This window comes from Nematolebias whitei, chromosome 6 (assembly GCF_014905685.2).
Source record: "Nematolebias whitei isolate Nwh7 chromosome 6, NemWhi1, whole genome shotgun sequence".
Classification (NCBI taxonomy): domain Eukaryota; kingdom Metazoa; phylum Chordata; class Actinopteri; order Cyprinodontiformes; family Rivulidae; genus Nematolebias; species Nematolebias whitei.
In genome coordinates this window covers 32,380,844-32,404,715 of record NC_056503.1, presented here as the reverse complement: position 1 = coordinate 32,404,715, position 23,872 = coordinate 32,380,844, and the positions used below count along the sequence as shown (strand labels likewise).

The 23,872-nt window shown below is 38.9% G+C and overlaps 1 protein-coding gene across 1 annotated transcript in view; it reads right to left on the bottom strand.

The window, feature by feature from the left end:
- Positions 1–23,872, bottom strand: part of stx1a (syntaxin 1A (brain)) — a 66,920-nt gene that overhangs the window by 2,472 nt on the left and 40,576 nt on the right. The window contains exons 4-7 of the mRNA XM_037677524.1: positions 19,765–19,838; positions 17,066–17,174; positions 5,019–5,092; positions 4,796–4,930 (exon numbers count right to left, since the gene is read on the bottom strand). Coding sequence (XP_037533452.1) covers positions 4,796–4,930; positions 5,019–5,092; positions 17,066–17,174; positions 19,765–19,838 — 392 coding nt within the window. The remainder of the gene's footprint in view (positions 1–4,795; positions 4,931–5,018; positions 5,093–17,065; positions 17,175–19,764; positions 19,839–23,872) is intronic.

The window sequence follows — 23,872 nt, the reverse complement described above, 5'->3', positions numbered from 1 at the left end:
ATATATATATATATATATATATATATATATATATATATATATATAATGTCATCACAATGTCAGCACTGTATGTTTCCATACAATGGCATATATATATATATACATGTACATTTTGGACATTGTTTAAATCCGTAGTTCTCAAGCTGGGGTCCCCGGACTCTCAGGGGTCCGCGAGCCGCTGCTTGGGGGTCCACAAAAAATATAAAAAAAAAAAAAAAAAAAAAAAAAAATATATATATATTTTTTTAAGCATATAAATCTTTAGCAACCTATTAAAATACAGTACAACATAATGCAGGTAATCGCATCTACTTTATTCAAATTTTTTGGGGGGAGGACCCCCAGACCTGCCCCTCCCTTCACACTTCTCCCCTGTAAGGGGTCCCTGAACCCAAAAAGTTTGAGAACCCCTGGTTTAAATAATTTTAATCCTGAATTTTGACAGGAGCATCCAGTCCTTCAGAACCTGTAGCCAAAAACAAAGATTTGTTTTTGCACGAGTCGGTCGGTGGTCGCAACAAGAACGTGTTATATCGTTTGTATGCTGATAACATACAGTTGTACTGCTCCTTTTGAATGTCAGAGATCTACAAACTGAGCTCAGGGATTTTCTTTTTCTTCTTTCAGCTGCTCCCTTCTTCAGGGGTCACCACAGTGAACTGAGTCGCACAAGACATGACAACTGTTTTATCATCGGATGTCCTTCCTGACGCAACCACAGACCACCGAGCTACCACAGCCCTCGGTGTGGAGCAGAGAGCTGCCATCTAGGACGCCCGGGGTTTTTTTCACTTTTCCCACCCACATTTTGATGTTGTCGGTACAGGGAGTTGAACCTGCCATCATCCGATCACAGGCCCGCCTTCTCTAACCTCTGCGCCACCACTCCCACCTGTCTGAGCTCAGCAAGTGTTTGTCAGAATTCGAACTATGGCTGTACAAGAACTAATACAAACACTGAATCTCTAATCATTGCCCTGATGGGAGAACTCATTTCATCAGGCAGCCTCTTGCTTCTTTTACTCCAACTGTGAAACGTAATCGTACGAATCTGGGCGCCATCTTTGACAGTTCCTTGTCTTTTAACAATCACTTTAAAACACTAGTCAACACTTTTTATCATCAAAGAAACATTTCCAATCTGAGACCATTGTGTCTCAGACTGAACTAGAGACGATTATCCATGCGTTCATACCCACTCGTTTGGACTATTGTAACAGTCTTTTTACTTTGTTCTACATTTTGGAGCCTCTGTCTCCCTCCAGGACTCTGAGGTCTTGAAGTCAAATGCTGTTGGTGGTGCCACTCATTTCAAAACCTGCAGAGGCCGAGCATTTCAGGTGGTGACCCCGAGGCTCGGAGCGCTCTTCCACCGTCTCTTCCCTGTTCAGACTCCACTGACTCTTTTACAAAACATCTAAAAGCATTTTATTTAGACTGGCTTTTACTTAATTTGTAGTTTCTGTTTATAATTGTTTTAATAATTCTATTTCCTGTGAAATGTGAGGCTGCGTCTGTGGTTTTCACAGCATCCCTCAAACGTAAACACACCAGTGGGCTAATATAAAAATCAAATGTATAAGGATGAAGGTAAAATTTAAAAATAATATTGAAAATATACATTATTTTAGGATTTGATTCACATGGGATTAACATTTTTCCTATAATGAACACTAGAGGGCAGTAAGGTTAGAGAGTTTGTACAACTGACAATTAAAAAAAAATAGGAGTTGTTGGGATTCGCCAAATCTGTTCATGTTTACTGAAAGCACCCAAAATAAACAAATAAATAAATAAAGGCATGGATGATTCTTCCCCATGAGACCATCTGAGGGTTAAAGATAAAAATGAAGAAGTCCACCTCTCCAGATGTCTGATAAGGACAGGTGAACACGTGCGCACACACACTGCTTGTCATTTGACGCTTTCAATTTTAACTCAGAAGTAGAAGATTTTTTTTTAATTGCCAAGTTGGAAAACTCGATACAACTCGATATTTGAATTTTGACTTGAAAAGAGATTCCTCACCTGCCACGACCTTAAAATCCAATATGGCTGCCACATGCGTGAAAAGTGTTGCAGGAAAAAACTTTTTTCTTCCTTTCTTCTGTTGGTTTGTGTTTCATAAACTCAGTAGCAGGTGCAGTTTTGTACATCTTCTACGAGCAAACTCGTTGCTCCAATGTTTGAACGCAGACGTGAAATACAAGTTGTTTTTTTATATATAGTTCGGATTACTATAAATACTTAGCCGTGTTACTGAACACATCTAAGAAATCCTTTTACATTTCAGAGTTGAAACTGGAACACGGTTCAGTTGGGCGTGATGTCCCAGATCCAAACTCCAACTTACAAATTAAATAAAAGCAATAACAGAATAATCTGTTGTGCTCTAGTTTCTTCACAACAAATGTCTCTGCAGCACATGATGTGACCCCGCATTTGCAGAAAAAGACTAATTTGATGATTCAGAAAACAATAATTTTGAAGTCCTACGAATGCAAATCCTACTACAACCTTTGGCGCTACCTGGTGGGAGGTGCAAGTGACATAGTGAAGCATCAACGTTGTTTTTGTCATTTCATTTTCTTTAGCAGTGTTGCATCTCAAGACATTCAAAACACAGTGAGTGTTAGTAATAATAAAACATTAACTGCCGTGGATAAAATGGAAGAAGAAGGAACAATAATTTGACAGTAAGATGGTCACAGCGTGTTTGATGCATGCACAGGTACAAAGATTGATCAAAGAGAATGCGAGATAAATGCAGGGTAATTACCTTGTAGCATTAGAAGAGGAGCAGCTTCCTCTGTTCTCTACAGCTTATTGGAGCGGTGACAGTTTGTGTGGTGTTGGAAAAGACAGAAAGGAAAACATGGAGAGTTGGGGACAGAGAGAGCAAAGCTGAAATGGATAAAATTACTTTTACAGTCAAGAATAATCTGAACCCAGTGGACCCTCAGAACATAAAAGTTCATTAGACACAAAAACACACAACCATATCAAATTATTAGACCTAAAATGGCTATTTTACAGGTATTTTATAGTCAAACAACAAATTTATTGGTGTCTTTTGAAACATTTTCTTCTTGGTCCAACCCACACTCATAAAGTCACCATGTGCACTGAATCAATGACGTGGAAGGTTTTGAGGATTAGGATGCTGGATTAGGCTTTAAAAGTTTCTTTATGTTACTCTGAGAGCATTGTTGTGGTGTTAGTAAAGAAATATAAATATAAACTTTATTACAGCAGCTGTATCAAAGAACAGTGTTCTTCTTCTGTTCTAACCGTTCTTTTTCCGAATAACTATTCGTTATCTAAAAAACATTGTTCATTTTCTGAAGAACACTGTACTTTTTCCAAAGACCCTATTCTTTTTCTGAAGACAAACATTGTTCTTTTCCTGAAGAACACCTTTCTTTTTCTGAAGAACACTGTTCTTTTTCTGAAGAACAATACCGTTCTTTTTCTGAAGAACATTTTTTTCTGAAGAATACCTTTCTTTTCCTGAAGAACACTGTTCTTTTCCTGAAGAATACTGTACTTTTTCTAAATAACATTGTTCTTTTTCTGAAGAACACTGTACTTTTTCTAAAGAACCCTGTTCTTTTTCTGAAGACAAACATTGTTCTTTTTCTGAAGAACACCACCATTCTTTTTCTGAAGAACACCACCATTCTTTTTCTGAAGAACACTGTTATTTGTCTGAAGAGGAACACCATTCTTTTTCTTTACTATGGTCTTTTCTGTCATTTGCTGTCAACAGCAGAATCATCTGGTGACAAGAAGCAACGACAGCAACAGAAAAATGTGCAGAGCCATAATTTATACTAGTGTTATAGTTTATTTTTTAATTTTAGTTAAATATCTTCAGTAAACAGTGACTCTAAAAAGCAGCATGAGACCAGAATGAAAAGGGAAAAAAATACCAACAAAAAATGTTAAATACAAATAAAATAATATTTAATAAAATTAAAAAAATATTAAGGATTGAAGGTTCATTTATTATTTTCATGTTTTCAGATGAAAATGAAATTTGCCTCAGGACCAAACCATTACTGTCTTGAGAAATAATTCTGTTTTTAAGTGAAAAAATACAATAATGTTATTGGATGGTGTTGGTCCAAAAAAAAAAAACAACAACAACAAAAAAAAAACCAACACAATAAAGGTAAATAAAATTAAAGCATTAAAAGCTTATTTAAATTATTATGCTAATTTATTATTTTCAAAAAAAAAAAAAAAGAACCAGCAGCTCCATGCATGGGTCCTCCTCTTGTGCAGTTTTAGGATCACAGCATCCTAGTTTGACCTGAGACACATTTATTGTCCATTTAATTATTTATCTTTTTTTTTTTTAATCATTAAATAATTCTCATCAAATGCTGGTCCTGAAAACTAATTATGTTCTTATATGAAAACATGATAGGATGTTATAATATCACTGTGCTGATAGTCCTAAGAATAAATCAAAACTGATTAAAATGGAACAGCTGGATGGAACTGAAAACACACCCTGCTTCCATGATGGCATGAATAAATCAAATTACTCCTGATTTTCTGTAAATGAAAACAGAGACACTAGTTTCAGTCTATGGTGTAGCTGGACTTGGTTTTAGTGTGAATGACGCTTCGGAAGGAGGATGCTGTGGTTAACAGAGCATCAAAACCTGGACTCCTGCCAGCATGATCAGTTTTAAATGTATGACAGCAGGTTGATTTAGTTCCATGCATCTGGAGCTCAAAGCGCACAGCTGCAGGAAGCGAGAAGAGAGAGGATCGGTGTTTTCACCTGGCTCTCCACCAGCATGGCCATGTCCATGAACATGCCGTGAAGTTCTCTGATGCTGTTCTCCAGCTTGATGATCTCATTGTGCCGCGTCTCAATCTCATTCATGGCCTGCTGGGTGATGTTGTCCATTATTATCTGAGAAGATTGGACACGAGAAAATAGAAAGAGTTGTTAAAAACGGCATTAATTTTCAGAGTTTTGTTGAACTGGTTGGACTGCTTACCCCCGAGGTAAAGATAGCTGGGTTGTCGCTCTCCAACATGCTCTCCAACTCCTCGTTTGTTGTATTTCTGCCGGCTAGATGAAGAAAAAAAAACATTTACGCAACAATTCTTCCATTCATTTTTCACAGTCAACTACTGCTGCAGACTTTCTGCTATTTTAACCATTGTGAATCAAAACATTCATCTTCATCAGGAATGGTGTGCCACCACATTTAGAAATACAGTAGTTGCTTTTATACTTTTGGAAACATTTACATTCATTTATCAACATTTTCTCAGAAATGGGTTGAAATCTTTCCAGTTCCTTGAAAAAAAAATAAAAAAAATCAGAGTTTTCTGAAATCCTTCAGCAGAACTGTTTTCTTTTCTTGCCCTCCTTTAAGTTTTTAATAGGCTTGCAAATTTAGTCTTTACTAAATAAGACTATTTATAGTCTTGCAAATTTTAGCTTTTTGCAACAGTTTAGCAAATTTTAGCTTTTCACTATGATTTTGCTAATATCAACTTTTCACTATTGTTTTACTAATATTAACTTTGAGCTACAATCTAGCTACGTTTTTGTTAAATCTATATTTTAAATTTTTGCTACAATTAGCAAAGAGCTTCCCCATCTTTTACTTTTAGCTTCGATTTTTCTAATTAAATTTTTTTTAGCTACAGATTTGCTAATTTAGATTTTAGCTATTTTATTTTTAAAATTTAGCTACTGTTATTGCTCACTATTACTAGCTTTTAGCTAAAGTCTAGCTGTGGTTTCATGGTTAGCTAAGAGTATTCAAACATTTTGCTTTTAGCTACTGTTTTGCTCATTTAATTTTATAGCAATTAGTTAATTTCAGCGTTTCACTACTGTCTTCCTCAGTTTAGTTTTGGCAACAATTTTCCTAATTTTAGCTTATCAATAAAGTTTCATTAATAGCACATTTTCCTCTTTTTTTTGTAACAACTGTTAAGCTATTTGTCAACTTTTGGTTACAACTGTACTAATTTTAGCTTTTAGCTACTGTTTTGCTAACTTAAGCTTCTGTTCTACTTGTTTTACCTTCACTGGCATTCTTTAGTAAAATTCAAGAAAGTCTTTAAGCACGCAGCATTGAAGTGTAGAAAGATCCAAAGAAGTTAATTCAATTAAATATTTGGAACAAAAAAGTTAGCTGAGGTTCAGCCTTTTCTCAAATTATTTTGTTTTCCATATTTGAATATTTTTTTATTTTAAAAGTAATTATTTTGGCATCAGCCCATCTTTTGATTTATTGTGTTGCTTTATTCATTAAGATGTGTTTAGTTTTATACCTGTGCAGTTCTTTAATTCTTTATTCAACACTTGTTCTTTAAATATGCATTTAAATAAATTTATCTCGTCTGAATCATCCTTTGTTTTCAGGTTTAAGCTGTAAAGTTGAATAGAAGCTGCATTTTTATAAAACCTTGTAATAAAACGCTCTGACTGTTCAAATTCTTTTGGTCTCCTTTCTGACCCTTAGAGGGCCAATTAAAAGAAAATGCTCTTTCCTTCAAGCTTATTTGCAATTAATTAGTTCCTAACGATCACGTTACATTTAAGCATGAAAACTGAAAATAACCTCATTAAACTGATTAAAGTAAACTGTGCGGGGATTCTGATAATTCAAGTGGGTTACACTTCATGAAACTCTGGAAATAAAAACTAATAATTTAACCTCCTGAATATCCTAAATTAAGCATAGCTTAACTTTTAAACTCTACTTGCTTTTAATGACTTGCAGCAATGGTAACGTCACCCTTTCTACCTTCTGATTGGACGGTTTACTTTGCGATTGTTTCACTGTCCAATCAGTGTCAAGAAAAATTGCTGAGTTCAGTGAAGTGGGAACTTTTAGTTTTGTGTTGTGTTTCTGTGAATAGATGTTCACACTAAATCAATATTTTAATTAATATAATCTCACAGTCATTGTGACTTTATTTTAGTGCATATTCTTGTCTTCATGTCCTGCAGCACATGGAAGTAAAATGTACATCAGCTCAGTCTTTTATTTTCAGGTCATCTTTTGACACTTCCTTTTCCAGGAAAGAGAGAAGAAATAAAAACAAGGCTCAGGATGTAATGTTTTACAGCTGTCACCTACTTTTTGGTACCTTAACCTTTTGGCCGAGTGAATCTTCTTCTAACAAAGTTTATTTCCAATTTTTCTACTGACCCTACAGTATATGACTGCTTTCCTTCCTGCTGCTGCTTCTCCTCTTCATCCATTTTTTTCCCCCAGCAGACCTGTCCTACTTCATCCCTCAAATAAAACTGTTGTATTTTGTTAAGACCTAGTATTACAAGAGGACAGTCAACGGTAAATAGTATTCCCATCAAATTAATATAAAGCCTTTATGATCAGAGTAGAAGACGTCACGAGAACTCCGCAAGAGTTCTTTGGTGTAAGTACAGTGCCTTGTGAAAATATTCGTCCCCCTTGAACTTTTCAACCTTTTGCCACATTTCAGGCTTCAAACATAAAGATATACAATTTTAATTTTTTGTGAAGAATCAACAACAAGTGGGACACAATCGTGAAGTGGAATAAAATTTATTGGATGTGTCAAACTTTTGTAACAAATAAAAAACTGAAAAGTGGGGCGTGCAATATTATTCGGCCTCTTTACTTTCAGTGCAGCAAACTCACTCCAGAAGTTCAGTGAGGATCTATGAATGATCCAATGTTGTCCCAAATGACTGATGATGATAAATAGAATCCACCTGTGTGTAATCAAGTCTCTGTATAAATGCACCTGCTCTGTGATAGTCTCAGGGTTCTGTTCAAAGCGCAGAGAGCATCATGAAGACCAAGGAACACACCAGGCAGGTCCGAGATACTGTTGTGGAGAAGTTTAAAGCTGGATTTGGATACAAAAAGATTTCCCAAGCTTTAAACATCCCAAGGAGCACTGTGCAAGCAATCATATTGAAATGGAAGGAGTATCAGACAACTGCAAATCTACCAAGACCCGGCCGTCCCTCTAAACTTTCATCTCGAACAAGGAGACTGATCAGAGATGCAGCCAAGAGGCCCATGATCACTCTGGATGAACTGCAGAGATCTACAGCTGAGGTGGGAGAGTCTGTCCATAGGACAACAATCAGTCGTACACTGCACAAATCTGGCCTTTATGGAAGAGTGGCAAGAAGAAAGCCATTTCTCAAAGATATCCATAAAAAGTGTTGTTTAAAGTTTGTCACAAGCACCTGGGAGACACACCAAACATGTGGAAGAAGGTGCTCTGGTCAGATGAAACCAAAATCCAACTGTTTGGCCACAATGCAAAACGATATGTTTGACGTAAAAGCAACACAGCTCATCAGCCTGAACACACCATCCCCACTGTCAAACATGGTGGTGGCAGCATCATGGTTTGGGCCTGCTTTTCATCAGCAGGGACTGGGAAGATGGTCAGAATTGATGGGAAGATGGATGGGGCCAAATACAGGACCATTCTAGAAGAAAACGTGTTTGAGTCTGCAAGAGACCTGAGACTGGGACAGAGAATTATCTTCCAACAAGACAATGATCCAAAACATGAAGACAAATCTACAATGGAATGGTTCACAAATAAACATATCCAGGTGTTGGAATGGCCAAGTCAAAGTCCAGACCTGAATCCAATCGAGAATCTGTGGAAAGAGCTGAAGACTGCTGTTCACAAACGCTCTCCATCCAACCTCACTGAGCTTGAGCTGTTTTGCAGGAAGAATGGGCAGAATTTCAGTGTCTCCATGTGCAAAACTGATAGAGACAAACCCAAGAGACTTGCAGCTGGAACTGCAGCAAAAGGCGGCGCTACAAAGTATTAACGCAAGGGGGCCGAATAATATTGCACGTCCCACTTCAGTTTATTTGTTAAAGTTTGACACATCCAATAAATTTCATTCCACTTCACGATTGTGTCCCACTTGTTGTTGATTCTTCACAAAAAATTAAAATTGTATATCTTTATGTTTGAAGCCTGAAATGTGTAAAAAAGGTTGAAAAGTTCAAGGGGGCAGAATACTTTCGCAAGGCACTGTAAATCTAATGCCAAGTCAAAGTCTTTCTGTCTGTCTTAAACATTTGTGGAATTACAGAGGACAAATCACTGTGTCTCGTCTTATGTACGGACAGATGGGGACAATCAGAGAACAGAGGGTTTGACAAGTCTCGTCTAGTTGGAGCAGAGACGAGGTTTTAAGAAAGGGGTTTCCTTTGAGCTTCAAATCAAGAGGATCATCTTTGACCCACGAGGTGTCCAGCTGTGCAGTTTGATATTTCTAGATTAAAGGGTGGGTGGCACGGTGGTGCAGTTGGTAGAGCTGTTGTCTCACAGCGAGAAGGTTGCTGGATCAAATTCTGGCTGGATGCCTTTCTGTGTGGATTTTGCATGTTCTCTTCATGCATGGTTGAGTTTTCTCTGGGTACTCCAATATCCTCCCACAGACCAAAAACATGCATGTTAGGCTGATTGGTAACTCTAAATTGTCCCTAGGTGTGAGTGAGAGAGGGAATGGTTGTTTGTCTCATTTGTCTCTGTGTGTCCCTGTGATGGACTGGAGACCTGTCCAGGGTGTCCCCCACCTCTCGCATGCACACTGCTGGACATGGGCACCATTGAGCCCCGTGACCCAGAAAGGAAGAAGCGTGTAATGATAATGGATGGATTATGGATGGTGTTGGATAAAAAATATCCTTTTATTATCTACTAACTTAAAAAAAGAGCCACACATGAAGACGGGCTAATTTTTTTTTAACCCAGTATACTTGCAAGGGCAGACGGTCATGAAACAGGCTTTTACAGATGTTCAGCGTTACCGGTACATGCTTAGAGCCTCGTCATGAGAATCTGAAGTGGACAGTGTGCAGGAAGTGTTTTTATGATGCTTATCAGAACGATGACCTCGCCTCTTAGACTCAGAGGCGTCAAGCGCCTGCAGGCACTTCTCTGAGAGAGAAAAAGAGCTCTCTGCTCCTACACACCTGGTTCAACATTAGCAGTGATAAACATCCATAAACCTTTACCTAAATTCCCTTGACAGATGGATGGATGAATGGGTGGATGGATGAATGGGTGGATGGATGGATAGATGGATGGATGGATGGATAGATGGATGCTAAAGAGTAACTTATTTAGAGATTGGACAAGAAATTGTCCACGGACAGATGGATGGATGGAGAGTTGGAGCTATGATATAACACATCCAATGATAACAACGTTCATGAAGTAAACTAAAATTTAAATATTTAAAAACACTTTTTTGCACCTCTGATTACACCCTAATAGCCCTTATGATCAAAACAATATAGTATTGACTTACACTTTAGAAACACTATTTCAAAGAAAAAACAAGAAAAATGTGAAAAGTACTGAAATGGCTGTAACCACATAAAACATAAAACCCAAACTATAAATAAGATACAGATGAAAACGCCTTTTGGTTAACTCTGGTACATTTGCTCATTAATATACATCATCCTTAATAAATAAACAGATTAACAAAACAAACTTGTAATCTTAAATTAGAAACATTTTTGTTCCCTTTTTTCTGCCTTCCACCTTTTACGGCAGCGAGCCATACTGCTGCCTGTGTCTATGTGAGCATCTGTCTGTTAGCAAAATATTAAAAACTGTTCACATCTTAGGGAAACTCTCAGAAATTAATGAATGGATGTCCATCAACTGGTTCGCTTTTAGAGTCAATAATTGAAAATGGCAACTGTAGCGAACCATAGAAAACAAGAGATTAGCTCCAACTCTGGCAGTCTTACAGATGCTGAGCTAAATTTTAGCGTGGGAGTAGCTGAGAGTAGTCCCCAGCACATAGTCTGAGCACCAACAGATGGAGCAGAATCTATGATTAACACTTTCATGTTAAAAGAGGGTAATATGGATTCCTTCCAAGAATGGTAAGTTCATTTTAGCATAAATAAATCAGGAGATCTAAACCAAAGAAAACTGCATCCATCCATCCATCCATCCATCCATCCATCCATCCATCGTCTTTACTCACTTCTTCCATTTCAGGTTGTGGGGGTCACTGGTGCCCATATCCAGACATCACTGTGTGAGAGGTGGGGGACACCCTGGACAGGTCTCCAGTCCATCACAGGGACACAAAGAGACAACCATTCACTCTCTCACTCACACCTAGGGACAATTTAGAGTTACTAATCAGTCTAACACGCATGTTTTTGTTCTGTGGGAGGAAACTGGAGTACCTGGAGAAAACTCACGCATGCACGGAGAGAACATGCAAACTCCACCCAGAAAGGCCCCCAGACCAGGATTTGAACCGGGACAACTTGCTTGCTGAGAGGCGTCAGCTCTACCAACTGCGCCACCGTGCTGCCCCCAGAGAAAATTAATTCCTCCAAAAAATAAAGGCAAAATTAAAAAGTAGGTGATTGGATTAAATGGGCTCATCTAAAGCCACGCCTCTCACACAATGTATTTATTATTTCATGAGGGGAAACAACTAAAAATACAACTCTAAGTGTATTTATACTCCAATAGTATCTCACTCTAGCTCCAAAATAAAACTGTTATAGTTATTTTAAAAGAATAATAAAAGAATAACTCAATTAGCTGAGAACCAGAGAATAAAATCTGGCAGCAAACAGCAAGTCAGAGCTGAGCAGCTGTCCACTGCTCCTCAGCAAAAGTCCTGCAGTTACAGATTCAGAGGTGCAGGTGAGCTGATTTAGATGGAGACAGGTTCGTCCTTTTACCCTGATACCTATCAGACAAGCATGAGAGTGGAAACAGTCTAATTCCTGGTGGATGAGATGGATGTCCACTTCTCAAATATAGCTCTATTCCCTCCCTGAAGGACTCCCAACAGCTGCAGCTTTCATTCATGATCTCATCACAGCATCACTGTGTGTGTGTGTGTGTGTGTGTGTGTGTGTGTGTGTGTGTGTGTGTGGGTGTGAGAGTGAGAGAGACCAATGATTGCTTTCATGAGGAGAATACTGATGAAGCCACTGAGTAACATTTATCAGCAGATACGTGTTTATTTTAATTTTTTTACATTTATAAAACATTTAACAGATTATACAAAGTCCTAATCCTCAACAAATCAAATAATTTCATTTAAGTGGGATTAGATGGTTTTATTAACATATTCTGTTTGAGTTCACTAAAGATGTTTTGCAGGTTCACATATAAAAAGATGAAGGCAGCACACACGCACGTGCACACAAAGACATTCTGGTGATGTCCCACTCCATTTATCTCACTTCCTCCAAACACACACACCTCGTGTTTTTAAGCCATGACAGGCTCCGAGGCTCCGAGGGAGGCTCTTATTTGTTACCATGGAGACTCAAACCCTGAAAAGCCCAATATAAAGCCGAGAAGTCTCACTACACCCATACTGTTTATAAGCCATTAAATATGTAATACCATCTCGCTATCAGTAAGAGAGTTATTTAATTTCCAGCGTTACGTGAAACAAGCAAAGTTAAATCGCTGGAGAGGAAAGTGAAACGGCTGCACAAATGTTGTGGATGCAGAAGTTCTTCTGCTCGTTGCCTTTCTCTCTCTCATGTTTCACCAGTTTGAACATAAAATCAGCCCGTTATGTTGAACAGGAAGACTGAGCACATTGACACACGACGTTGGAGCACGCCCCAAGCAGACAGAAGAAAGTCTGCGGAGACGTAAAACGACGTTCAAACATCAGCGATCAGCTCATTGATTCGCAGCCTTTAAATCTCGGCTGTGGGGAGTGCAACACGTGCTAATTCTCAGCTAAACAAGGGGTACCCCCGATGTCCCCCATCGCTGAGGGATTTGAATAGTGATGAGGGTTTTTCTGGACTGGAATTGAACAGGGAATGCAAATAAACCTAAATGTTTTTGGTGCAAGAGATTCATGTAAGTAGGAGATGCATTGGGTATAAAACAGAGGAAGGGTATTTTTTGCTTGTCCAAGGTGGTGCAGAATCACACATCTTGTCGAGAGGAGGGAGCAACTTTATTCACCACCAGGTGCAATGGAGGAGCCGGGGGGTGGCCAATGGTGGCCTTGACCACCATTGATTTATTTTCAGCCACCCAAATTATTTGAGGAAACTTTACTTGTAAACAATGTTTGATAAAATTTGCTAAACAGCAGCTAAAAAAAAAAAACTACAAGCAAAAATGTACCTAAAAGTTAAATTAGCTAATTAGTAGCTAAGAACAAAAACATGATCAAATGATAAAATTAGCTAAAATCAGGGCCAAAATCTAAATATAGCAAAACCATATCAAAAACATAAAATTAGCAAAACTGTAACTAAATACTAAAATGAGCTCAGTCATAACTAAATAGGTAAAACCAGTAACATGGTGGCTAAAAGCTAAAAAATTTGCCAAATTGAAGCTAAAAGGAGAGTGGTGGCGCAGAGGTTAGAAAAAATGGACCTGGGATCAGAAGATCGCTGGTTCAACTCACCAGACCGACAACATCAAAATGTGGGTGGAAAAGGTGAAACATCCACACCTGCCTCCGCCCTCATTTGCCCCACTCTGGCCCTTAACCCCCACCATCTGCTCCCAAACAGGTCTCTCTTGAAAATGAGTCCTTGTGACTCAATAAAGGTTGAATAAAAATTAACTAAATTCTAGAAAGTATAGTAATGGAGTGGTCAGTTTACACTCACACACTCACTCACTCTCACTCACTATTCTCTCTCTCACTCTCTCTCACACTCATGCTCTGTCTCTTGCTCTCTCACTATCTCTCACTCGCTCTCTCGCTCACGTCTTCTCTTGCTCTCATTTTCTCCCTCACTCCCGCTCTCTCTCACTCGCTCCCTCTCTTGCTCTCTCTCGCTTTCTTGCTCACTCCCTCGCTGGCTCACGTTCTCTCTCTCGCTCCCGCTCTCTCAGTCTTTTGCTCGCTCCCTTGCTCTCTCTTTCTCTCGCTCGCTCCCTCTCTCTATCTCACTCTCTCGCTCGCTCCCTCTCACTCGCTACCTCTCTCGCGCTCTCTTGCACTGACCAACAGTCCCATTTTCGCTCCACGGTGGGGGGAACAACTACGTGAGGTAGAAGGTGCCAAAAGTTGCTTCTTTATATGACTGATTGGAGATATTGGCTTCAAACCTGCAGTGATGCACCTTAGAAATTCACACACAAAAACTAAAAATAAACCTCAGTATATTAAATATGTTTAAACTGTCACCTCCACAGATGCGTGCTGGATTTAAACTTCAACAGATGTTTCACTGGATGAGTTTCATTTTGTCAAACTGAATTGAAATTAATTTAATTTTGGATTTTTGAATGAGGCAGCACGGTGGCGCAACTGGTAGAGCTGCTGCCTCTCAGCGAGCAGGTCCTTGGTCCAAACCCCGGTACAGGGGCCTTTCTGGGTGGAGTTTGCATGTTCTCTCTGTGCATGCGTGGGATTTCTCCGGGTACTCCGGTTTCCTCCCACAGACCAAAAACATGCATGTTAGGCTGATTGGTAACTCTAAATTGTCCCTAGGTGTGAGTGAGAGAGTGAATGGTTGTTTGTCTCGTTTGTCTCTATGTGTCCCTGTGATGGACTTGCGACCCGTCCAGGGTGTACCCCGCCCTTAGCACAGTGATTGCTGGACATGGGCACCAGCGACCCCCGTGACCCAAAAATGGAATAAGCGGGTAAAGATAATGGATGGATGGATGGATGGATGGATCTTTGAATGAATTTAATTGCTTAAATGGAATGAAATCAAAACTTTGACACAGAAATACAGTGTTGTAAACAGTCACACTTTTAAACAACATAACAATTTTCACAGAATAACTAAAGATTTATTCCTAAGAAGCTTTCTGACAGCCCGTCATTAAATGCACATACGAGCTAAAATACTTTTATTTCTGAGTCTTTGTTTTTTCTGTGATTACCGTGGTTTGCCTCGCTTGTATTTTTTTGTTGATGAATCCATGAACAAACATTCTGCTGACAGTGAAACACTTAATGCTGGTAACCTAAATGATTTCATCACAGACGTCTCTTTCGTTTGTTAATTTGTGGCACATTTTTCCATTTTTCCTCTATGCAGAGCTTGCATTTCTAGGTTTTACTCCAATTTTCTCCCAGAACTCCCTCAAACTTTCCTCCCACGCCTCATCTTTTTTATGACCATCTCCAGAACTTGTAAAGCTCCATTTTTATTTGTTTGCCCTTTAGCAGCGGTCTCCAATCCTGGTCCTCAAGGGCCACCATCTTGCATGTTTTAGATGTTTCTCTGCTCTATCGTGACTGATTTGAATCAATGGATGAACAAAAGGTTTCTGCAGAACATGGATGTAATTCAACCATTGAACCAGGTGTGTTGGAGCAGGAAAACAAGTAAAACCTGCAGGATTGTGGTCCTGGTTCTTAAACTGTAGCTGATCAGACTTTGACCAGGACTGTTTAAAAAGTATTAAACATCAACGGCTTTTAGGTAGAAAATGCTATAAATCACAGTGAGACGTGTGCCTAAATAATAATGGGTTTAATTTAAAATCGTAATATTTTACTTTTAATGGCAAATAATTAAAATATATCAAATTGCTCATTACATCAGTCATAACCAGCACAACGCACCAAACAGGCTGGGATTAAAATACAGCCTAACAACATGTATATCAGCATATCCTTTATTTTTTGTCCTTTTCATGTCTGTATCCAGCAGGTGTGCGTGGTGGTGAGCAGGACAAAGGAGAAGCAGCAGCAGAATCAATAGTCTGAGAACCCAGTAAATGTTTCCCTCTGTGTGTGACACTTTCATCGATTCGCTCTCAAACGAGTCAAAGGTGTTGGAACAACAGCGACACAGCACTCATGTCACGCAAACCAAAAGGGACTAAACTGCGTTAGATACATTCATTTACCAAAGCTGTGATCATAGAGAGAGAGCAAAAAACTGAAGCCTTGTCAACCTTTTTCCATCAAACACCCAAAAGTACTCTGTCTTCTCTGCTTAACCCTAACGCTCGTGTGTTTTTTCCTCAACTCTGTGCGTCAAATCCCTTCCTTGGCGACAGGAGATCTCGGCAAAGGCCTCCTGTGATTCCACCAGCCGACAAATCAAAGCCAAATGCATCGGGGGGTGGGGGGTGGGGGGGGGGCTTTAAGGGGAAAAAGTGAGTCAGACGTTTAACCTTAGGTGTGCTCCAGTTAGTCCTTTTATTAACCTCGGAGCGTGCTGTGAGCTCCGTTGTTATTTAGACCTGCGTGCTTCAATAATACAGGGTGGGGCTCACAAAAACTGGCTGCTTGAGTCCACTCTGAACTACCAGAAGCTCAGAGGAAACTGGATCCATCACCTCAAACTGTCAAGGTGTTTGTGCCCCTTATGTCAGGTGACCCTGTTGTGGTGGTTGTTCGGCACAGCTGGGTGAATGAATGTGAGGAAGAGTTGGTGGCTGGTTCCAGGGACCAGAGACCTGCAGCTAAAAGCTGCCAAATCACATTAAACTTACAGAGTGACACGAGTGAGAGGAGCTCCGATCTGAGCTGTGCTAACCTGTGGGTGAGGAGAGTGGGAAATAGTTTTGGTATATCAGACAAGTTCAAAATAAAATATGATAGCAAATTTAACACATCAAGGCTTTTTCCATTCGAAGTGTTTTTGACGTGATGGTTTGGGGAGTTTTGATTATTTTTCCTGATTTTTAGTTCTGTAAATCACTGCTTTTCGTTATGTTTCAGCTGACTGTTTATAGTTTTCTGTTCCTTGTCTGTTTTGTTACCTGTTCTGTTTAACAGTCTGTTTTTTTTTCTTTCCATTTTTGTGCTCATAGTTTCCCCTCACCCCTGTCTTGCCTTGTTACTGACATGTCAACATTTGCACCTGCTCCCATTTACTAATCCCCAGTACTTGTACTCGTGTTTTTCCTCACGTTTCAAGTCCTTACACCTCACCTCCCTGTTCTGCATCAGATAAACATCTCATGATATAAGATGCTCACATGCAAATACGAACTGTTTCAGCATGTGACAAGCTCAATAAATCTGAGCATTTTCATGAGTTTCTGTGTAAGGTCTGTGTGTGACTGATGCAAGGTTGAGTCAGCTGGGTCGACTCACTGATCTCCAGCTGCCTCTGAATGCGTCCTTTGCAGCGCTCTCTGTAGTCCGACTGGGTGGCGTTGTATTCTGACATCACCTCCACAAACTTGCGAGACAGTGTGGAGTGCTGGAGACACAACGAGGAGCAACAAAACAAAACCTGACATCGGACTGATGAACGGCAACAGTAGACTGCTATTCATAAAGTGTGCGTTTGTCTGTCTGTTAGCGAAATATCTCATGAACCAGTTGATGGATTTTAACAAAACACTCAGAAAATGATCACTGGATGTATCTCTACAACTCACTAACTTTTGGAGTCAACCCAGTTCAAGATGGCTGCCACAGCTAATGAAACTTAGCAAACACAAAAATGACTATAACTTAGTTAATTTTACAGATATTTTGCTGAAATTTGGTGTGGTAGTAGCTGAGAGTAATCCCCAACACAAAAATAATGTGCTAAAAGACTCCAAGATTTAAAACTTTTGCATTCAAGGCAGCTGGAGATATGCAAACATGGTTGACTCCTAAAGTTAAAATCAAAGCTTAAAAAAAGACCTTGTACTCTCAGCTACTAAATTACTAAATTGTAGCTTCACATGTGTCAAACTGACTGCATTATGGCTATTTTTGTGTCTGATAGGATTATCGTAATTATCTGTGGCAGCCATCTTGAATTGGGTCGACTCTAAAAGTGAATCAGTTGCACATCCAGTGATTACTTTCTGAAAGTTTCACTAAAATTTGTCAACTCATTCATAAGATATTTTGCTAACATGCAAACAAACAAATACATGATCTCACATCTTTCATGATCATATAGTAGCGTATTTTCCGGCGTATAAGTTGCTAGGCCTGTCACGATAACAGATTTTGCTGGGTGATTAATTGTCTCAGAAATTATTGCGATAAATGATAATATTGTTAGAAATTTGACAATAATTAGTAATTATTGTCAAATTTAAGAAGAAATTTTTAATTTGTTTTGCATGTAGTACCTTTTTTCAACCACCGGATGACAGTATATGATTGTTTGAATCGAAGGATGGATAGTGAGGGAGCCAACAGCGTGTCTATTTAAGAAAAATGGGAGGGAGGCCTCTTGACGTGACATGGTTTTCAAAATGGCGGACGCTCAGTGTGGTTTGAGCTCTTTAGCATAGCATTTTTCACACTAAGCTTTTAATTTAAAAAAAAAATCAGTAAACAAGTTCTCAGCTTCTTTTTGCAAAGAAAAACTTTACATGAAGGCACGAGTTTCAACTGTGAAATGAAAATGAGGTAGATAATTTTCATCAGCCAATTAATTGATTTATTGTTTATTGTGACAGGCCTATAAGTTGCATGTTTTTGCATAAATTTGTAAGTCCTGCGACTTTTATAATGAAGCAATTAATATACATTTTTTAATCCATATTCATAACGCAATTTTTTGACTGACGCTTGATGTTCGATGTTCAATGTTTTATGTTATGAGTGCTTAGTGTATATTTAGTTGATGTTTTTCTTAGTTCATATCTTAGATGTTATTACTGTTTTTCTTATACATTTTATTGTTGGATGTAACTGGGACCCTGTGTACATAATTTCGCTCCACCACATGTACCACATGAGGTGCGAATGACAATAAAGAAACTGACTCTGACTCTGAAATGTTCATTCAGACATGAATCTGTAAACATTACCAGTTGCAGCCGCTAGAGGGCCCTCTAGGCTTTTATATGTTGTTCCTCTACCCTGCTACTACTTAACACAAGTAAAATGCCCCCAAACAGAAAATCCTATTTTGCAGATTATAAACTGCAGGTAATAAAATATTCAGCCCAAAACAGTAATCAAACAGCAGAAAGAAGTTCGTAAACAGGTGGGGTCCGTGCAGTCTGTCCGGGGGATTCAACCCGGTGGAAGGGACAGTCGCACAGCGGCAGAGGATCCCCCTCGCGGGAACATTCCCCAGTGTCTGGCTGGCTCCCGCCGTTCGCATTTCCTCCACGGCGGTGCGCCACCCAGCCATCCACCCATCAATCTATCCATCCATCCATCGCGGCTCCAGCTGCAAGCTCTCCAGCCTTCCTCCGCTGCATAACCTGGGAGGAAGGGGGCAGCGAAGCGCGTGTTCTGGGCCCTGGGAAGCAGCGATGTGTGGGCGGAGGAAGGCTCCAGAGCTCACAGCCCGAGTCTTCGTCCCCGCTTCGCCGCCGGAGCAGGAAAGAACACCAGCGCCCAGGCAAAATGAAGCTGTTTTGACCATTGCAGTACATTTATTAAGAAAAAGTTCAACTGAGACACACCTTTGCTATAATGTCGAGCAAACAAATAATTGTTTTTAGGTGTTAATTTTATTAAATTCTTATGTCCTCCCGTGCGTGCCCCCACGGCCGCCATTTGGCAGGCAATTGATTTTTGGCACAAGACTGGCCCATATTTCCCGGAGGTCAGCGGTGACACATAATAAATGCGACTTATGCAGCAAAGCGACTTATTTATGTTTTTTTTCCTACTTTATTAGACATTTTTGGACTGATGCGACTTATACGCCGGAGCGACTTGTACGGTGGAAAATACGGTAAATTTTCTGCTCAATACAACTTGACCAAAAACACATATTACATGTAAACACTGTGCATTTTAACTGTAAAAGTCCTAAAACAGTGATTTAATTGCTGTGTAATCTTTAGCGGTGACACAAGTAGTACTTACTGCTCTGACTGTACCTGTGTTTTACGTATCCTCAGGTCAGCTGAGGACCGGTTCTGACTCTCTTCCTGCTCAATGGTTTGCTGGACACCTGAAGAGAAAAACAAACTTCATGTGAGAACTTGTCACACAAAGTAGCAACAAGAACGACAAAATAAGTTGTATGAAGTTATGATTTGTTTCTATAGTGTGCCCAGTCATTCTCATCAACAATCTGATAAATAATGAACAGCTCGCACTCAGCTTCATTTACTAATACGACATTTTGTTCTGCGACATGAGGTACAGAAAACATCCAGGAGTTGTCACAAAAAAACACCACCTATGAAAAAATCTTCAAAATTTATGCATTTGACTCAATCAGCTACTGTCACTCCAAGTTTTAGCTCAATATCTGTAAAATTAACGGAAGTATAGTCATTTATGTTTGCCATTAGCTGTGGCAGCCATCTTGAATCAGGTTGACTCCAAAAGTTAATCAGTCGTAGATGTAAATGCAATGATCAATATAGAAGAGTCTCATTAAAATACATCCAGTGGCTCATGACATTTTTTTATTTTACTAACAGACAGACTGATTTTTTAGAAATACAGCTCAGGAAAGCCTCTCATTCTTTATGCTGAATGTAGTTCATTTGCGAGTCACTTGATGCAGTTAACAGTTACTGGATAACAGCGAGCTGCACGTCCACCTGTCTGTGATTTAAACCTCTGAGATGAGACGACTTCCTGAATATTCAAAGACAAGTTGAACAGAGAGATTTAATGGCACCACTGTTTTTTTTTCATTCAACCTTTATTTAGACAGGTAATCCCATTGAGCCTCGAGGACTCATTTACAAGAGAGACCTGATTTCAACAAAAATATACTTTTACTTCAGTTTTACTTCAGTACCACAGCTCATTAATAAGCACATGGCATCAACTCCAACATCATATTTATTCAGAATGTTCAACATGACTTCAGGACTTCTAAAAAATATGACTTTTTTTTGCAACAGCGACAACAACGTATATCTCTGTCATGAAAAATGTCTTTCATAACAATAACTCCTCTCCCCGAGCAGACATCAAATGGAAAACTGATTCTTCTTCTAAAAAGAACAAAACAAACAAAGTTATTGTTTGATTTATTTCAATATATTCTGAGATTTATTTAGACTTTCTGCCACAGAATGAATGTTGCTCATCAGACTCTGGTGAAATGATTTAAAACCCAGTGAGTTTATAGTTCTGTCCACATTGTAGAAAAACATAATTGGCTTCTTTGACTTTATTTATGTTTTTGTGTCTATTTAACTGTGTTCAACTAAACGTGGCCCTCCGATGGCAGACTGACACATTTATATCTGAACATCAAAGGAACCATTGTAAGGGACAGTTCAGACAAGCAGGCAATACCTTACCCGTTTGTAGATAGAGCTTTGAACAACCTGAATCTTAAGAAACAACAGTTTTATTTTCATCATATTGGGATTGTGATTGGATGTGGATGTTTTTGTTCAGTGCCCTGTGATAACTTCTGTTGTGATTTGGCGCTATATAAATACTAAGGTAGCTGGTCAGCTACAGCCGATTTGATAACTGATAACTTCACCATAAAATTAAAATAAACCATATTGTACTGTCTTTTTCATAAAATCTGAGCTGTTAGCAGTAATCCACATGACAGAAAATTGGAAAAACCCTACAAAGGTATTTCTTGTAATAAAAAAAACTTACTAAATAAAACAAAACCAAGGCGTGCGTGCTTCAATCAATTTAGACAATGCTAAGTAAAAAGCAGCGCAGGACTGACTCTCCCAGTGTGAACATTTAAATTAAATAAAACATTGCACAGTCAGGGGGCTGAGTGATGCATGATATCTGGGATCTCGACAAAATACACAAATGGTCTTGCCACAGCGCTTTCAAAGTACCAGTTACATGATACAACTGCTTGCCATAATGAACCTACCGCTGCTATCGACTGCAGCTGGAGGGAGATCACCTGTGACTGATGGAGTTGTTGTTCTTTAAATGCATTAGTGAAAAATGTCTGTACTCTGTCTATTACTGATGCATTCCTGAAAGCATTAATTTAGCATTCTTTATGTCACTGTCAATTTTACATTTAACTGTAATTTACCGAGAATACTGCTTTTATTTGCAAGTCTAAATAGAGGCAGCAACAGTAGCTCTTCTGGTGTAGCTTGTGGCACTTCCTAGAAAGATGTAATAAGATTTACAATTTAAATAAGTCTTATAAGATATAAAGAAATAAACAAGGATTAAATGAACGACTATAACAGTTTGGAGATTGGAGTTGTTTCACGACAGCAATTCTCGTCTGCCTTTGCCTCACTCAGACTAGACATCAGCATCATCAAAAAAGACTATTTCTTCAGACTGAAGTTGTCTAAAAAGATATCTACAGCAGGTAAGATATTAACTGTTTATAACCTTTGCACAAAACCCCATTTCAGAAGGCCTGAACTATTTCTTTAATAGAGTGATTTAAAAAGAAATCTAACCTTGGGCCAACTATAGAAAAATTCACTGAAAAAAAAATATATATATCAAAAGTCTTGTTGTCTTAACTTGACTTATTTATTTATTCAGACTCAAATGATGGATTTGTACATCTGTTTCTAAAAATGAATCAATTATAACCTACATTTCATACCATAACTTACATTTTAATACGTTACCTCTTAAAGACTGCTCAGATTTCAACAACGATGCACACAGTGTGTTTGGGCTGACAGCATTTGTGTTAAGTTTGTGTAACACTGTGCATACGTCCACAGCATGTGTGTATGTGTCTCAAAGCTGCAGGTATGCAGGACAAAGGATGAGTCAACTGTCCTCTCTCTGTCTGCACTGAAGTAGCTCTACTTCCATGCAAGATAATGACATTTTATCTTTTAACCTTATTCTTCAACACCTGAGCCTCAAACAGAAGAGCAGACAAGTGTTTTTTAGAGCAGAGCAAATTACTTTTTTGATGGACACCGAAGTTATCAAATACACACGAAGTACACAAGAAATGATAAAAGTGGACAAAAACACTTCTAGTGGGAACTAACATTGAAATGATAGAATCAAATAAAATTATAGCTTTTTTGTTGCTATTTCTAAGGTAGTTGTAGCCACCATTTTGAAGTTAATCAGTTGTAGATGTACATCCCTTGAAAATGTCCTAAAATGTTTAATTAAAAATCCATATCCAGTGGTTTTGCTAACAGACAGACACTTGAACATACAAAGACACACACAGGTAAAACCATTATAACCAGCTTTGCTTTTCTGTGGCCAACGATAAAGACTAAAGCCTGCTCACACACAAACAGAAAACAAACAAGCAAAGCCTCTGCTGATCCATGACAGATGTGTAGTATCAGAAGAATACTTGGCATTAAACCAGGTCTCCTCTCCTGGGTGTCCATCAGGACTATGACAAACTGCATGTATACAGTGCCTTGCGAAAGTATTCGGCCCCCTTGAACTTTTCAATCTTTTGCCACATTTCAGGCGTCAAACAAAAAGATATATAATTTTAATTTTTTGTGAAGAATCAACAACAAGTGGGACACAATCGTGAAGTGGAATGAAATTTATTGGATGTGTCAAACTTTTGTAACAAATAAAAAACTGAAAAGTGGGGCGTGCAATATTATTCGGCCTCTTTACTTTCAGTGCAGCAAACTCACTCCAGAAGTTCAGTGAAGATCTACGAATGATCCAATGTTGTTCCAAATGACTGATGATAAATAGAATCCACTTGTGTGTAATCAAGTCTCTGTATAAATGCACCTGCTCTGTGATAGTCTCAGGGTTCTGTTCAAAGTGCAGAGAGCATCATGAAGACCAAGGAACACACCAGGCAGGTCCGAGATACTGTTGTGGAGAAGTTTAAAACTGGATTAGGATACAAAAAGATTTCCCAAGCTTTAAACATCCCAAGGAGCACTGTGCAAGCAATCATATTGAAATGGAAGGAGTATCAGACCACTGCAAATCTACCAAGACCCGGCCGTCCCTCTAAACTTTCATCTCGAACAAGGAGAAGACTGATCAGAGATGCAGTCAAGAGGCCTGATATAGAAATTATTATTTTAATGCTTTTATGTCAATCTAGACCTA